Source organism: Mus caroli, unplaced genomic scaffold, assembly GCF_978045245.1.
Source record: "Mus caroli unplaced genomic scaffold, Mus_caroli_1 scaffold_5, whole genome shotgun sequence".
Classification (NCBI taxonomy): Eukaryota; Metazoa; Chordata; class Mammalia; order Rodentia; family Muridae; genus Mus; species Mus caroli.
The window spans coordinates 21,218,624-21,235,997 of record NW_028227260.1 but is presented as its reverse complement, the minus strand read 5'-3'; the positions used below and the strand labels follow the sequence as shown (position 1 = coordinate 21,235,997).

Below are 17,374 nucleotides of genomic sequence, written 5' to 3'. Positions count from 1 at the left end.
AAGACACTGCTATGGAATTTTAGGTGATCTTTGATACCTTCTCTCTCTCTCTCTCTCTCTCTCTCTCTCTCTCTCTCTTTTTTAATTATTTTGAGGAAGGTCCTCATTATGTACTCCATACTGTCCTGAAGTCCACTTCCTACCCACAACATCATCCCATTTTAGTCTTCTTTGTGCTGGGACCATAGGCATGCAATGAATGCCTCTCTGTTAACATTTCTAGTTTGGGGAATAGTGGACGTCAGTAGTCTGCTAAAAAATGCATTCCAACAGGTTTGATTTTGGTTTTATGTTTTTTAGAAAGAGGTTTTGTTATTGTTTTGAGTTTTTGTTGTTTCTTGTTTTTGTCAGAGTGGTAAACAATGAATGACTATTATGGGGACAAAAGATAGCCCAGGATAATTTGGCTCTGGATCTGCAACATTCCAATTCTCCACAATCACGAAGCTCCAACCAGTAAACCCTGAGAAGTGTTCGTGCTGGTGTCACACTTTGGGGAGACCTTTAGTTTACACTTCCAAATAAACTTTATTAGTATGAGAAGTAAGTAATTTGGGCCTGGGGCCAGGCATTCTTGCTATGCATGCCTGAGGACAAGTTCAGATCTCTAGAGCCCACAGACAAGCATTCCTAAGTAGGGCATATCTGCAAAGCTCCCAATGCCCCCAACTGGAAGATGCGAAGCTCCAGGCAGGCTATATGGAGTGTGCAAAAGTAAAGAGACCTTGTCTGACAGAGGAACAGCAGTTGTCCTCTAACATGTGTTTGTGTGTGTGTGTGTGTGTGTGTCCTCACCCCATCACAAGAACTTACACATACATACACTCACAGTACATATTACAGACTATTAATACTAAAATTTTATAATGCTGATTTTAATAAAACATTATAAAACTACATCTAACTATTGATACTAAAATAAATCCTTTTTATAATGTTGAGTTTAATAAAACTACATCCAATTTCAGCCATCTTGGGCCACACAACATATTTCCATAACTCTTTTAAAAGTATCCTCAGGTTTTCTTTTTTCTTGTTAATGAAATATATCTTTATAACTTTTGTTTTTGCTTTTCAAGATAGGGTTTCTCTGTGTAGCCCTGGCTGTCCTGGAACTCATTCTGAACTCCAGGCTAGCCTCAAACTCACAGAGATCTGCCTGCCCAGCTCTGGAGTGCTGGAATTAAAGGTGTGTGCCAACACAGCCTGACTATATACCTTTCTTTATAAAACAGCTTATTTGTCTTGCACAGAGTTATATCTTTTATAATTTTCAGTAGTTTAATTACATGTTAATTGTTCAAGGCCAGCCTGGTCTACAGAGTGAGTTCCAGGATAGCCAGGGCTACACAGAGAAACCCTGTCTCAAAAAACCAAAAAAAAATTACATGTTAATTATAATTTTTGCCACTACATAACTTTAAATCCTAATGAAAACTAGGAAACGGTAGGAATTGCCTTTTATTTGTATTTTCCAGTTCATAACTTCTAGAAATGATTTTTCATATTCATGAACATGCTTACATGTTTAGTTTCACTGTACTGTATAAACAAACATGCCAGGGCCTGGAGAGACTATTCAATGGTTAAGAGCACTGGTTGCTCTTCCAGAAGACCCAGGTTCAATTCCCAGTGCCCACATGGTGGCTCATAACCAGCCCTATCTCCAGTTCCAGGGAATTGGATACCCTCATACAGACATGCATACCAATGCATATAAAAACTTAAAATATACATAGGAGAAAGGGAGGGGGAATGCAGGGAAGAGCTTCAAGGGGGACTGATATTGGGATGTGAAGTGAATAAATAAATAAATTTTAAAAATAAATACATAAATAGGACACACACACACCCAAAGCCTTTAATCCTGGGTACTTGAGAGGCAGAGGTAGGCAGATCTTTGGGTCTGAGACCAGCCTGGTTTACAGAGTGAGTTCCAGGATAGTCAAGGCTATACAGAGGAACCCTGTCTTGAACCCCTCAACCCCTCGAATTATAATTTCAACAATAAAATAAAATAAAAAGATAAACATCCCAAAGTATATAAACTAAAACTCAAGCTTACTATTTTAGCATTATAGTTCATCTATACATTTAAACCTTTCACCACATAATTTTTCTTTTAAGTTTTCCAACTCAAATTATCAAAAGATTTTTGAAACTATGTTCAAGTAGATATGGACTGTAAAACACAAATATTATTTAAATAATCATCTATAAATATCCCATTTCTGTCTCATTTAGTTTCATTATAATTTTAGACAAGGTCTCCACGCTGGCCCTCAATCACACTATGTAGCTGAAGATGAGCTTGAGTGTCTGATCTACCACCCAAGCACAGAGGTTATAGGCACACACCACCACCACCCACTGTTTATGAGATATGAGGGATGGAAATCAGAACTTCATGCATGCTAGGCAAGTACTTTACCATGTGTGCTACAACCCCAGCTCCTCAGTTTTCTTAGTTATGCTTGAATTATTTGTGAATTTTATGAGACATTGAAAAAAACTATCCATATGTTTTACTTGTTTGGTTTGGTTGTTGCTGGCAAGTCAGACAAGTATGAAAAACATCATAGAAACAAAGAAACTAATTTCTTTCTTTTTTTTTTTTTTTTTCGTTTTTTTGAGACAGGGTTTCTCTGTATAGCCCTGGCTGTCCTGGAACTCACTTTGTAGACCAGGCTGGCCTCAAACTCAGAAATCCACCTGTCTCTGTCTCCTGAGTGTTGGAATTAAAGGTGTGCACCACCACGCCCGGCCTAATTTCTTTTCAATAATATTTTACTTACCAAAGAAAATAACTTAACAATGGGCCCTAGTGTATGGGAACTACAATATTAAACTTGCTTCTTTTCTTCTGTCCTCCTTTTTATCTGAGAATTTTCCCCCTGAAGTTTGTGTTTTCAGAAGATGAATATCATGTTCTGGAGAAGTACTTGAAGAAAATATGTCTCAAAGCCTCTAAAAAAATTTGTAAGATTTTTCCAAGAGAGAATCTAAGGTACATCCCATCCAAGGAGGATTTAGAATGGCTAAGAGAGCAACGTGACATCATCAGGATTCTCTCCAGTGTGTTACATAGATGGTCATAGGATAAGGTTCAACTTTGAAAATAGAAGCTGAACTTCTTCCTTGATGTTTGATCTTTGCTTTTCCATCCCTTGACTACAAAGCAGAGAAGCTAGGGACTTGAAGTAGAATATAATCAGAGATTCAAGAGAAGTCGGTAGAAAAGCAAAGATGGTGAAGAACAGAAGAGGAGCAGAAGAGGAGCAGCAGTGCATTGGAAGAACGGGTTGGAGTGGAGCAGATATGGGGAAGAACTTAAGCTTACCAAAAGGCTAGTGAAGTTTCACATTATCCAAAAGGGAAGAAATCAGACACAGAGAGTATGCCAGTCAGTTTATTCATTATGAATACAATTTAAACTACTACACCATGGCCACACATGGAGTTCTCAAAGTGGGCAAGGAAGATCCAGCCCTGCTTGAGCCCAGTAGTTCTCTCTCAAACAGCCTACAGCCAGACATGGTGGCCCTTGCTGATAAATACTCTAAGCACTTGAGAGACCAAGGTTAGGACTGAGGATTGTGAACCTGCCCTAGGCTACATAGTGAGTTCCTAACCATTGTGTGCTAGAGATAAGACCGTATCTTAAAAAGCCCACCAAACAAACCTCAAGACTCTCTTACCTTTTCTTTGCTGGCTTTTGGTTGCTTGTCCCAGAATCTCATCAGCAGGCCTTGAGGCACATCACAGGTATTGGATGCCAGAGACTGTAGAGGTCAAAAAGGGTGATATGTCAAATCACTTAGCAGGGTCACAATGGACACTCCTGGAACTAGAGATGGGTAGCACCTCATGGACATGTCACCTGAAAGTGTCCCAAGTCATCTCATCTTGGAAGAGGCACGTAGGGCTATGGATGTAGCTCCAAGCTCCACCCTGAGCACTGCAAAAAAATAAATGAATAAAAGAAAGAGAGGGAGGGGAGGAAAGAAAGATTAGCAAAGTTGTAACAAGTCAATGTCACCAATGTTGTATTTGTTTATGTATTTAAGCTTGAGACAAGAACTCACTCTGTAGCTCTGCCTGGCCTGAAGCTCATTCTGTAGACTAGGTTAGCCTCAAATTCACCCTGCCTCTGCTTCCCAAGTACTAGAATTAAAGGCAGGCACTGCCACACTCAGCTCGTTGGAGTTTTATGTAAAGCTGAAGATCCAACTTAGAAAAAAAATCATTATTTAGTGTGTCTGTGTCAGATCACCTAGAACAGGAGTTACAGACAGTTGTGAGCTGTCATGCAGATGCTGAGAAATAAACCTCGGTCTTCTGGAAGAACAGCCAGTGCCCCTAACCACTGAGCCATCTCTTACTTCTTACTCCAGAATACAGAATACAGAATACAGAACCCATGTAGTTTTAACACTCAACAGGACCCTTGAGAATGAAGGTTCTTAAAGAAGAGGGGAGAAAAGAAGGAATGACCTTTCTGGGTTTATTGGCTTGCTTTGGGATGGGAGGGCTTCAGTTTCTATAACTGTTTTCTACAGTTCCTTTCTGAGGCAGAAAGAGGACTGGGGTTAAAAAGGGAAGGTCAAAATCACAGGCATATTTCACCCCTGAGGCTGCTTCTTATGCCTTCCATTTAGTTCAAAGTATTCAGAACATTAAAGTGTCATAATTTGGTGTACAATTTTCTGAGCCCCCAAAGGGTGTCAGGTAATGTAATAAAAATGTCGGTCAGATGGAAAAGCAATTAAGTTGGGAGGTAAGACCAACACATAATCCATTTGAAATGCATCAGCATTAATGAACACCACCAGATAAAATAATGAGCTAACAGAATCAGATCTGTGGTTATAGAGTTTGATGGGTCTTAGATAGGATTTCAAGACAGGAATAAAGGAAAATAACAGAGATGATGATAGGAGCCTGAATTGAGATGGAGGGAGGGAAGGCTTACAGCAAAGTTAGCATTAGGTGGGATTGGTACCCATTATGTGTTTCAGAAGAGGAACTGTCCTCAGGAATTTAATATTGACAAACACCTCCATTCAGTGCAGCTCGCTGCCTCTCAGCCCTGAGTGTCTGAGAACTACCTGGGGAGTGCTTTGTATATTTTAAAAATAGTGTTTTGGTTATACCGCCAAAGAGTGTGCTTAGCAGCATTGAACCATACATCTATCAATGGTTAGTTGTGTGTGGTACTTCATGCCTGTAATTCTAGCATATGGGAGGCTAAGGAAGGAGGATAGCATGGAGTTTGAGGTCAGCCTTGGCTATAGCATGAGTTTCGGTCCATGCTGAGGTACAGTGTGATACCTTGTCTCAAAAAGAAAGAAAAAAAATATGTTGCTATGTAGTATCTTTCACAGTTAAAAAATGAGGATTTAGGGGCCTAGAGTAGTTAAGAGCATGTGCTCTGCAGTCACAGCAAACAGAGTTCAGATCCCAGCTCCCATGTGACAAGCCAGGAATCCTCACAAATGCCTATAACCCCACCTCTGAGGGGTCTAAGACAAGAAAGAGCACTATTGGAACTTGCTAGTATCAAACCAAGCCAAGAGGCCTGTGCACATAGACACACAGACACCTTTGAACACATGCACATACACTCACACACACGGATACACTTACATCTATGGACAAATGCATACACTCACACAGATGGACACACATACACCCATGCACACATGCCCATACATTCACATACACATGGACATACACCTATGCACACATGCCCATACACTCACACACACACACACACACACAGAGAGAGAGAGAGAGAGAGAGAGAGAGAGAGAGAGAGAGAGATGCAGAAATTAATCTTTTAAAACAAAATTTAAAACAATGGTCTTTGCCTTATCTGTCTAATTAGTATTTAAGAAAATATCACTAAATTTCCAAGACTGGTCTCCATCTCCTGGGTGCCTGGCCACTTCTGTGGCCTGAGCTGCTGCTCACACACTGTGCCCCCTTTTAACTTCTTATATCTGACCGTGTCTGCCCTGTCCAGCCTGACCAAACTACCTGTTTTCATAGTAGCCATCTACACCCAAATTTCCTTCTACCTGCATAGGCAAGTGCAGCTCATGACCAAGCATGCCAGCTGCCACCCCTGCTAAGAAGAGACCCTCTTAGCCTAGTCAAGATAGTTGTCATTATCCTAGGAACAGATGTGGTATGGTATGCCAGGCTAAGTTGGTACTGTTCCTGATAGTCTGCACTGTAAGTCCTACAGTGTGCTGTCTGTGAAGAAATAAGTTCCTACACCTGGCCAATGCCAGCTCACTGGTCAATGCTATGGAATAGTCCTTGGGGAAGTGAAGTGTGTGGTATCTTCTACATACGACTCCTTTGCTGAGTATGCCTCCTCCACTAGTAAGTGTGCTTAAAATCCTGTTCACTAGATATCTACTGCCAGCATGGGTGCCAACATGTGGATCATACTTTCTGAGAGCATCCACCTACTGATTGATTCTACCTTGGACTGTAGCAGGAGGCAGCAGGTACCACATTACCAGTCACCAGGACACAAATGTGCATGAAGAACTAGAGAGACATTTTGGGAATGGGGTCTCAAAGTCCCACAAAATCTGGAAATAAATAACAAGCTCGAGTAAACTTTCTTCTTTGTGATGGTTTAAATGGCCCCCATAGGCTCATAGGGAGTGGCACAATTAGGAGGTGTACCCTTGTTGGAAGAAGTATGTCGTCACTGGGGGGCAGGCTCTGAGGTTTCAAAAGCCCAGCTCCACTGTTTCTTCCTGCTGCTTACTGATCCAAATGTAGAATTCTAGTTCCTTCTCCAGCACCATGTCTGCCTGCATGCCACCATGCTTCCTGCCATGATGATAATGGACTAAATCTCTGAACTGTAAGGCAGCCCCAATTAAATGTTTTCCTGATAAAAGTCCTGGTGCTTCTTCACAGAAATACAAATCCTAACTAAGACATCATCCTTCTCAGTTCCCCAAGTCCTTAGATGCTCTAGGCTCACGTTAAGGCCACTTTCTGCCCAGAGAGACCCCCTGGAAGGCATTGCTTGCCATGAATTGGATTCTCTGCTTCTACCTCACCAGAAAGGAGTAAGGGTTATAGCTCCACTTCAAATTCACATGCTGAGTGACAACAGGAATTTGCATTTCTGTCTTAGTAAAAGCCATTTAAAAACAACATTTATTTGTAATGTGCACATGCACTTTCAAATGTGTGCCACAGTGCATGTGTGAAGGTGAAAGGACAACCTTTGACAGCCTCTAGAAGTCAGTTCTGTCCCATCCATATTAAGTGGCAGCTCTTACATCACATCCTCTAGGTTCTGCTTCGGGATTTGTCTCATCAGCTTGTCTGTCCTAGTCTGGTTTTGTTTTAGTTTTTGGGCTGTCTTCTGCCAGGTGACATCAGGTTTTTTTCTCTGCTGGCCTGGGAAGTTTTAAGCAAGTCCCCCTCCCAGGCTCTTGGAGGGTTGCTGCTTCTCAGGCCCTCTGTGTAATGCTGCACAAGCGGCTGACCTTTTGTACGGGGCACCATTCTTGGTAGCCTCCGTGTGTCCTATTCCTGTCATTGGCGCCAAGCCCAGGGTTTCCTTCAGTAGAGGGCTTTCCCTGTTCTAGCGCACAAGGCTAATGTCACTCATTTCTATTTATTGCTGTCCTCTAGGAAGTCTTCTCCTATCTGCAATCCAGCCACACCATGGGGAGTTTAAGCTTCCTCTTCAGCAATAGAAGATAGACTATCTAGGCAGGCTGTGGACCCTCTCTGAGCCTCTGGAGAGCAAACTGTCTGGGAGCAAACATATGGCAGGAGGTTTCATAACTTAGAAGAAGGGATTGGTGTGCACTCTGTTCCTTTTCTTTCACTTGAACATCTTTTTGTAATGTTATGAGTCCTAAACATTAGAGACTAAAGGCCTGTGATAATTCTCTCTGATTTTGAGAATACCCCCAGGTAAGTACACAGTGAACACAAAATAGTAGCCATGTGCCAGCATTTTCTAGGCCTAGGATTATGTAAAGGAAGAGAATTAAACAAATACATGAGGCCACTTTTAAGCTGGATCTTGAAAAAGGAATAGAAGTGGTTTCTCCAGTGGAGAAAAGCATGCAGTTCTAACGTCCCTGTCATCACTACAAGCCTGTCAGCCAGATGAAAGGCGTACAGAATGCTCCAAGGGAAGGGAACTCCTAGTGACCCACGTGAAGGGGCTGTCTTTGAAAGGTGCAGTAGGAAACCTCACAAACTCTCCTGAGCTCAGAGATTCTGGAAATGAGTTAATTGGTTACACTGGGACTGTTTCCTCCAGGCTAGACATGATGGTTGCCATCATCAATTAGAGTATCTCATAGCAAGTAGGGAGGCATATGAGGCTGCACCCCTTCTCAAGGATACAAAAGCTTGTTAACAATGGCTGCATAGAGGGAGATACCTCCGTGGCACAGCTGCATGACAGTCACCCATGCTCCTGTAAGTAAACTTGGATAAATGAATTGGTCCAATGACCACCACAAAAACACCTACTTTCTTCCAGTGTCTATTCTTGTAGTGGTATTAAACTCACTGAATACATTATTGAATCTCTATTTCATAGATGCAGTGAGATTCCAAGCAGCTATGTAACTTGTTATAGTTGTCTCCCTAGTAAGAAGCTAAAGTGGTATTGAAACCCAGGTCTTGCATCCAGAACACACCTCCTCCTGGTTCCAGAGCTTTGACTTCTGCCATCTCTACATTCCCTATGGCCATAGAATAGCAATAGAAGATAGACTGTAGTTTCCCCTGGATTGCAGATGCATGTTAAAGCTTTTATGTATAAGTAAAGAAAGCAAATTTGAACAAGTTTTAGCAAGAAGGGAATTCAAAAAGATGGAGGCTTCACAAAATCCAGGGATAGATAACACAAATGGGCCTTAGGAACAAATGAAGCAGGTATTGCGATATACCTGGGATTTTTCACTTCTCCTTCTTTAAATCTATCCCAAATTCTCTGGGAAAGAACATGAAAGGGGGTCTCTTACAGCCAAAATAATGAAGTAGAGAGGGTGGTAGGAAAGGACTGCACAGAGACAATCCAATAGGTAATTGTTCTATAAACATGTGTGCAATTCCATTGTATATACAATAAGAAGCATGCCTACTCAAACAAAACCCATGGATAGCTGCAAATCATAAGCAACTCTACTAATCCATATATAATGGCATCACACGGACACATCCTTTCTTCCTCTAGTTCAGTTTCAATAAAATGTGGCTCCTTGTAATCTAGAAATCTGATAAATGTGCCTTCCACCAACAGATTAATATGTAACAGTCTACAAATAAACACCATCAAAATTCCCTTTTAGGGAAGTAAAAGTCGCACATTGATCCATCACTACATCTGAGGATGTATCTACCCTTTTCACCTGGATGGGTATAGCGGAAAAAAACTTATGGGAGTCCCTTTCTTATTATTTCCTTGCTTAACCAGTTTGTATTTAGGTCAGGGTTATACTCAAAGTGAGGTCCTTAGATTTGAAAATGTGTTTAAATTTCTCAGATGGCTAGAGGGGTCTGCAAAATGTACCACTACACTTCTTTCATACCCCTGCATTAGGAGATTTGACCTACTTAACAAGGCTGTGAGCAATCTAAGGTCAAATCACCAGGAGAATGCAGTGTGCCGTTCAGGAGAAATGGGGTTATCAAAATAATTCAGTTCATTGTACCCCATAACTGATTCACTGTAGAACATTAACTAAAGGAAACTTATACTTGTTAATCCTTCTGTTCCTTAGAGACATGTGTATCTTTCCTCCAGTTCAGGATGTCTTTCTGAAGGACCTGTGAGACATTCCTTGGAAACCTAATTGCCAGGAACAATAGGGCCTCTGTTTCTCTGTCTCTGTGTTGATAGGAGAGAAATCTAATTGTCAGCCAGCGTGCACATTTGGCCTAATCACATTTATATTGATCAGTTCTCTGTAATTTTTTTTACTACCTTGATGCTATTTTGCCCCCATCCTATTTCCTCTCATATTTCCCCATTCTCCCACTCATGTCTGTGCAAGAAAGAACAAAGCTTATCTCTTTCCCTTACCATCAGTAGTGTGTACACTGTTTATAGTACTTCAACATTTTCGGGCTTCATCTTCAACACTACTAAAATCATGGATTTCTGGTCTTACACTCAGTGTTTCCAATGTTGAAAATACAGGGTGAGGCTTGAAATGATTCTGTTCAGAACAGGTACTGTGATGTGCTGCTCCAGAATTGCTACTCTGGGTGGTCCATTACAATCATGATTCACTAGACATGATTTTCTACTGATGAAATTTTTCTAAGTCTTCAATTGAAGGCCTATTGGTTTCATGTTGGGAGATGTCCCAGTAGCAAGTATTAATAACAGGTAGTAAAAATCTTGTTGTTGGTCTCCTTTCTCTTCCTTTTTTTTCCAGTGCTGGGGATCTAACTCCTTGTCCTGCACATACTAAGTTGTTGCAGCTTCTTTTTCTTAGCACTAAGTATTTGGCTTATTCTCTCTGTCATTCTGCTCAAGATCCCCTTGATCAGAGATCCAGTAGGAGATAGTAAGCTGAGCTGAGCTTAATACTGTGAAATCTTCCCCCCCCGCCCCGTCCTGATCTGCCTTGGGGATGGATGTTCACTTGCTTCTTAAAATCTAGTTGGATTCATTGATGGGAAATCAGCACTTTTGGCAAAGGTGGTACCATGAGGAGTTACTATTCCTTATACATGTGTAAATAATTATTTGCTGGTGCCAGTTTCTTAATCAGTGAAATCCATAAAGTGGGTCTGACATTTTTGCTGCAAGTCAGCAGGGCCCAGGGATTTCTGCCTGCAGCAATCAAAGCTCAGTTTGTTTTTGTTTGTTTGTGGTCCTGAGGAATAGAAGCCAGGGAAGGATTCTACCACTGAACTTCACACCCAGCTCCAGGGCTTTTCTTTTGAGTTCCAGGAACTGTAATTAACTGGTTCACTGCCATATCTTACAAAATGTGTCAACTCCCTTCCCATCAATGGATGCTAGAAGATTCCACCTGTATCAGTTCCGTGTATTTTGGGCTTGTAATTTGCCACACCTCATTTCTGACTGATTATTCTCTTTGTAACCAAATGTAATGAGCTCACATCTTGGTGAGTGCAAAAGGCTAAAACAAGCACAGCCAAGACATGAAAGAGTGGAGAAAGATCTATTACTTAAAGCAGTTAAGGAGTGTCTCAACCAGCATGGCTTTGGGATTGCCTTGACCAGGGCAATGGAGAATGGAGAAATGACAGATAGATGTACCAAGAAGCTGGGATTGGATAGGCCTTGCACAGTCCCAAGTATGCTGCTTATAAGACCATCATTTAAGAGGGTAAGATGCACATTTTAGACATACTTAGCTCAAGTTCACAGGCTGTTACTGTTAAAACGAGGAAGAAGAGTACATCTGTGAAATCTCAGCTTGTATCACAGCTGAAAATAATGGAAAGGACATTTTGTAAGTGTGCACAGGTACACTTGTGTGTCTTGGTGTGTTCATATGTGTGCCCATGAAAGCCAGAGGACAAAATTTGCATATCATTCTTCAGGAATCTTCCACCTCAGTTTTTAAGACATTGTCTCTTATTGGCCTGGAACTCACCAATTAGACTAGGTTGCTTGGCCACTGGGTCCCAGAAATCCACTTGGCTCTCCTTCCCCAGCCCTGGGATTACAAATGTACTACTTTGAGCCTGGCTTTTTGGTGTGGTCTCTGAGAATTGAATCCAGGTCCTCATGCTTGCAAAAGCAAGCATTTTAACCAGAGAGCCATCCCACCAACCCAGACAGGATGATTTGAAGGTAGAATAATAAAGGGTTTTCATCTAAAGGTATCTCACTTGTGGCTAACAGTTTCATTAAGTGGCTTATAATCCAATTATTTTTGTTGTTGTTGGGACTTACTTTTTTTCTTTACTGTTTGTTTTGTTTAGTTCTTATCTCAGGCTGACCTGGAAAATAATAATTTCAAAGTTGTGGCAATCCTCCTGCCTTGACCTTCTGAATGCTGGGTTTATAGATGTAAGCCAACACACTCAGTTAAAATATGGCATTACAAGCAAATGTGAACATGATAGGATTTATTTACTTCCTTGGTTCTTTGAAATCACTGGGTAGCCTAGGCTGGCCTAGAACTTAAGGTGACTGTCCCATGTCAACATCCTGAGTACTAAGATTTCAGGCACATACCACCATGCCTAAGACAACAGTTTTTGCAGTAATCTTATCAAGTTAACAACGAGAGGGCTAATTTTTAGGAAAGGGGTGCTGGACAAACTCTCTAGTAAGCACAGTTTACTAAAAACATCTATTCTCTTCATCTTTCATCCCTTCAAGCTATTGCCTTTCCCTTTTTTTTCAAAAATAATTTTTATTAGCTATTTTCTTCATTTACATTTCAAATGCTATCCCAAAAGTCCCCTATACCCTCCCCCCGCTACCCCCCACTTTGATGTTGTCTCCCATCCCTGCTATTCTGGATCTACTACTCTTATGACAAACCCCGGTCTGGAATTTGCAACCTGTTTTTGGTTTCATCCTATCGAACCATTCTGATGTCATTCCTGGGGTTCTGCTCTTTTATGTTCTGTAAATTCCAAGCCAGATAGATACAACTACCCTGCACTGCAGATCTTGTTTTCTGCTGTAGTCTGGCTGAAGGAATGGGCCCTAAAACTTGACAGAAGACAGACTCTACATGGATTTCATTGGAGAAGCATGCTGAAATATACTTTTCAAAAGACTGTGATCAAATTAGAACCTTTGCAGCTATTTTGAATTGTTCCCACATGGGCAAATTTACTAGGTTGGAAAACAAACAAACAAAAAAATCCCCTAACCATATGGCATAGCTTAGTGAGTACCAATAAGGTCCAAGTTGTAGTTGAATTTGAGTGGGTGTTTAATCTCCCTGACCAGAGATCCTGAGGCAAATTATAGTCAATTTCATTTTGTCTATGCATTCACTGTCTTAAGTAAATGTTTTACCATTTGTAAGGGGGACAACTCTTCAAAGTATGACAGTAGCTAAAAACAAGTGGATTGATATAGAAATGTTAGCGGTTTTTATGTTTCATATGTGTTCTTTTCCATTCATTAAAAGTTGTGCATATCATCTTTTCAATGGAAGGGAAATTTCTCCCTTTCAGGGAACTTTAGCTCACTTTGGCCAAATTCTACTAATCCACAGTACTTCCTTTCCCATGATGCATCATCTCCATTTCTTTCCCTGGGCATGGTGGTATAATATCCTGAGGCAACTCGGTTGGATACTAGGAGTTCTGGTACAAATCCTATACACACATGTTCTTGGCCCGCTTCTTCTGACACTATGAACATCAAGGCCTGACAGGCGTGATCCCCTGGTTCTAAGACTGCATCCTGAGGCCATCCGGGAAAAGACTACAACTCCCAGGATGCTCATCCGCCCCGCCCCTGTACCCCTCCCCCAGCTAGAAAGCGAGTATCACAGAGAAGACGAGGCAACATGGCTCCCGGAGGTGGAAGGCAGAGGCTTCACCCCCTTTGAAGCGGTGAAGAAGAGCAGCGGAGGGGAACGGGAAAAGAGGAGTGACTACGACTTTGTCATCGCTTTTATCTTCCCAGCCTCTTCTGAGTCTGGTCAGCCTCACCTCTGCTCTCCACCCGCACCCAGTCTGTGGTCTCCTCCCCTCCCCGCCCACGTTCCCTCGCCCCTCCCGTTCTCAAACCCTCTCTCCGCCCCCCTCGCCCCTACCCCCCGCGGAGTGCGCACGCGCCCGCCTCCAGCTTCGCGCGGGGATCGCCGACTGGCCCGCTTGCGCAGCCGCTGTTCCTGTTACCCACGGAGGAAGCATGGGCGTCCAGGGCTTCCAAGAGTTCCTGGAGAAGCGCTGTCCCGGGGCTGTGGTGCCTGTGGACCTCCTCAAACTCGCGCGCACCGTCTCGCGCCAGCAGCAGCAGCAGCACCTGCACCGCCAGCTGCCGCCAGCAGCCCTAGCGCCAGGGGCTCCACGCATCACCAGGGGCTCTGCTCCTCTGCCGCCGCCGCCGCTCCCGCCCGCTGCCTTTGGTGCTTACTCCGGGGGCGCGGGGCCGTCTCGGCACCATCACCCTGCTCACCATTTCCACCACCATGGCCAAGCGCCGCCAGGGCTGCATCCGCCGCCGCCCCCTCCGCTGCCTGGGGCTCGGGTATTGGTAGACGCGGGCTCGGCGCTGCCGCGGCTCTATGGTGGCTACCAGACGGATTGGGTTTGTGGCGGCCAGTGGAATGCCATGCTGGGCTACTTGTCAGCGCTGTGCCAGGCTTGTGCCTATCCGGGCGGAGACGGCCTGGAGCTGGTGGTCATGTTCCCTGGGGGCCTGGGGAAGGACCGACTGGCCGAGTGGGGCCGTCGGTGCCAGGCGGAGCGGCAGACTGCGCAACTGATCGTGGGACACGTGGGCAACAAGGGCACCCCTCCACCGCGGGCCTGGTTCCTGCCACCTGCCTGTCTGAGCCACTGCGTGAGGCTAGCACTCATCCGCTTCCGGGTCAAGGTGAGGGAGGGGTTAGATTTTTAAATGAAATGCCCCACACCTGTTCCTTCCAGACTAAACACCTAACCATTCACCGACCTACCTGCCACCCACTCAGTCAGTTAACTTACTGGCGACCATTTTATCCCCTCGTGCCCCCGTCATATGGCCTATTAATTCCCTTACCTACATGATTGTATCTCTAGCTATGCCATCCCGGTAACCCCCTTTACTCACACAATTGGCCTACCTGTTGGTTCTAGCAGAATTGACTCAAAATTTCTCCGGGCTTCATGTTTCTCTTGCTATCATCCCCCTCAAACTGAAATATGTTTTTTCTTCATTTTCCAGTTGACATTCCCTCCCCTATATCTGTTTTCAACTCCATGGCAAATAAAACTGATGTTAGTCGAACACCTTTGTTCTATAATTTTCCCCCATTTGACACCTAGTACTTTTTTACCCATCCATTGAGTCCTTTTCATTTTAACATGCTTTTATCTTGGCACGCCTTAGCCCAAACAATTCACTGATTGAGTTACTATTCAGGAAGATGAACACGCTCAGTAGGGGGTTTCAAAGACGGTGTGGGGGGTGGGGGTGGGGTGGTGGTGGTGGTGGTGGTGCGGGGAGGGGCTTTCAAAAACCCCAAGACGCCATTCTTGGCTTTGAAAGATCAAATGCGCAACATTTACTTGCTGGTGTAAATATGCATGGTGATTCTGTTTTCTGGTCAGTAAGTTACCAGTTTGGGTAGGTGGGTGGGGTGATAATCTGTGGGTTAAAATGGTCTAGGGAAACTTCCTGAAAAAGATAGACTTGGAGAACGGGCTAGATCTGAATGGTTCACGGGTTTTGGAGGAGGTTTTTAATTAAAGAGGTTGAAGCAATCGGGCAGAGGCAAAAAGATACACCAAGTTCATGAGGCTCCATGGGTTTAAACCGAAGGCCAGCCTCTGAGTAGTTGAGCCACTGCCTATGGAGCCTGGGGAAAAGCTTGGCAGCTTCCCCGGGTCTTGGCACCACTGCTATTACGCTGTTGCTTTCCCATACTCTTAGGTTTCAAGTTCCTACGTGTAGAGAATAGCAAGGCTTGAGAAGTAAGGAGGTAGGCAGGAAGAAGGAAAAGAAAAGCGTTACAGGGTTAGGTGGGAAGACACTGCAAACCCATTTTTCTAACCAGAGTTTTGGGGGGAATGTCCTTTCAGGATTGGGGATTTGGGGATTCTGAAACAAAACAGGTGGCAGCTGGTGGGGTAAGGAGGGAACAGAGACCGAAAGATCTGCTACATAGAGAAGTTTGCAATGGTTATAGAATGTGACTAGAATCCTACTATGCTACATATACAGGACTCAGCACCAAATTTGTGCCTTTTTAAATTTGACGAGCCATTAATGGGCTGGGGGCATAGCTCAGTGGTAGTGTCCTTACTAACCAGGAGGCCCTTGCTTCAATCTCCTGACACCATGCATGCAAAAAAATCTAATCATGAGCTAACTTAAAATATAACTGTAACAAAACCCCACTTGCCTGTTCTCCTGACTGAACATTTTAAAGCAGATTCACTTACAGGCTTTCCTTCCAAGTTGTTTTCAATGGCACCACCCAGGCTTTAAGGACTTTTTTTTTTTTTTACCCTGTTATTTTTTTATCCTGCTATTACTGGCAGCTTGACTGTTGGCAGTAGTGATGACTATGTTAGTGGGGCAGGGTTTTCCTGTCTTTTTTTGAGGGGGCTGAGGGTGGTGCTGGGGAAGGGCGGTACTAATTGTTTTTCCATCTGCAGCCCTTAAGTGCTTTAAAATTCTCATTGGATCTTTACAGCAACTCATGAAGCAGTATGACCCCCATTTTCCAAATGGGGAAAGTCAGACCCAGGAGCTTTACACACTTGTCCAGAGATGATGTAGTAATAAATGATAGAGCTGAGATTCTGGACTTGATGTCCATGCAATCTGATTCCATAGCTTGCACTCTTAATAGCTGTGTTCAAAGATGAATCTTTCTAAAGAGGCACTGGGATCAGATTATTTCCACACTGGAAGAAATATCTCATTGGCACCTGAATAAAAACAGGTTTGGTTTATTCATTTGTGTTATTCCTTTACTGAGTGCTTGCAGTAGGGTAAGTACTGGGCTTCGTGCAGAAAATTCCTAAGGAAGGGCTGGCTCTCCAGTAGATCAGGGTTTCATAAGGACTGAAAACACAATTCCAGATATTCTGTGCAAAAATTGCTCATGGTGAAAAATGTAGCCTATTTACAGGGAGTATGGTATAATTTCTTAGTGAGTAAACTCCGGAGTACCTTTACAGATTAACCATGAAGAGGTGTGAGACTACTACACTGGATAAGGGCATGAGGACCTAAAGCAGCCTGTCTATGTGCTCTGAGTAGGTTATTGTTTATTTATAGCATATTTACAAATATTTTTTCTGAATAGGTTTTGATTGCTGGTTGGCAGGAGAGAGGAACATTATTGGTTTGTGGTTTATTCATATTCTCCGCCAGTCAAGAAATTTGAGAACCAACTATAAATATATTTTGTCATTAAATATGTTTAGCATATCTAGCACAGTTTTTTTTTTTGAGGCAAGTTCTCATGTCATCCAGGCTATCCTTGAATTTGATATATAGCCAAGGCTGAACTTAAATTCTTCCTCATTCCCCTGCCTCCCATTTCTCAAGTGCTGAGATCACAAGATTTTACATGGTGCAGTCTCATTTAAAAAAAAAAAAATCTCAACAGTGGTTATGGGCATTCCTGTATGCCTGTGTAATTCTACATACTCAGGAAGCTGAGGCAGGAGCATGGCTCAAGCCTTAGAGTTTGAGGTC

General features: G+C 43.1%; 1 protein-coding gene and 1 long non-coding RNA gene across 2 annotated transcripts in view; one reads left to right on the top strand and one right to left on the bottom strand.

Moving 5' to 3' along the window:
• Positions 1–13,933, bottom strand: part of LOC110286719 (uncharacterized) — a 50,407-nt gene extending 36,474 nt beyond the window's left edge. Inside the window, exons 1-3 of the long non-coding RNA XR_003835694.2 lie at positions 13,862–13,933; positions 3,881–3,958; positions 3,699–3,782 (exon numbers count right to left, since the gene is read on the bottom strand). This is a non-coding gene — a long non-coding RNA (uncharacterized LOC110286719). The remainder of the gene's footprint in view (positions 1–3,698; positions 3,783–3,880; positions 3,959–13,861) is intronic.
• Fam120c (family with sequence similarity 120 member C) overlaps positions 13,514–17,374 on the top strand; it is a 123,963-nt gene continuing 120,102 nt past the window's right edge. The window contains exon 1 of the mRNA XM_021152990.3: positions 13,514–14,557. Coding sequence (XP_021008649.1) covers positions 13,871–14,557 — 687 coding nt within the window. The 5' untranslated portion in view covers positions 13,514–13,870. The remainder of the gene's footprint in view (positions 14,558–17,374) is intronic.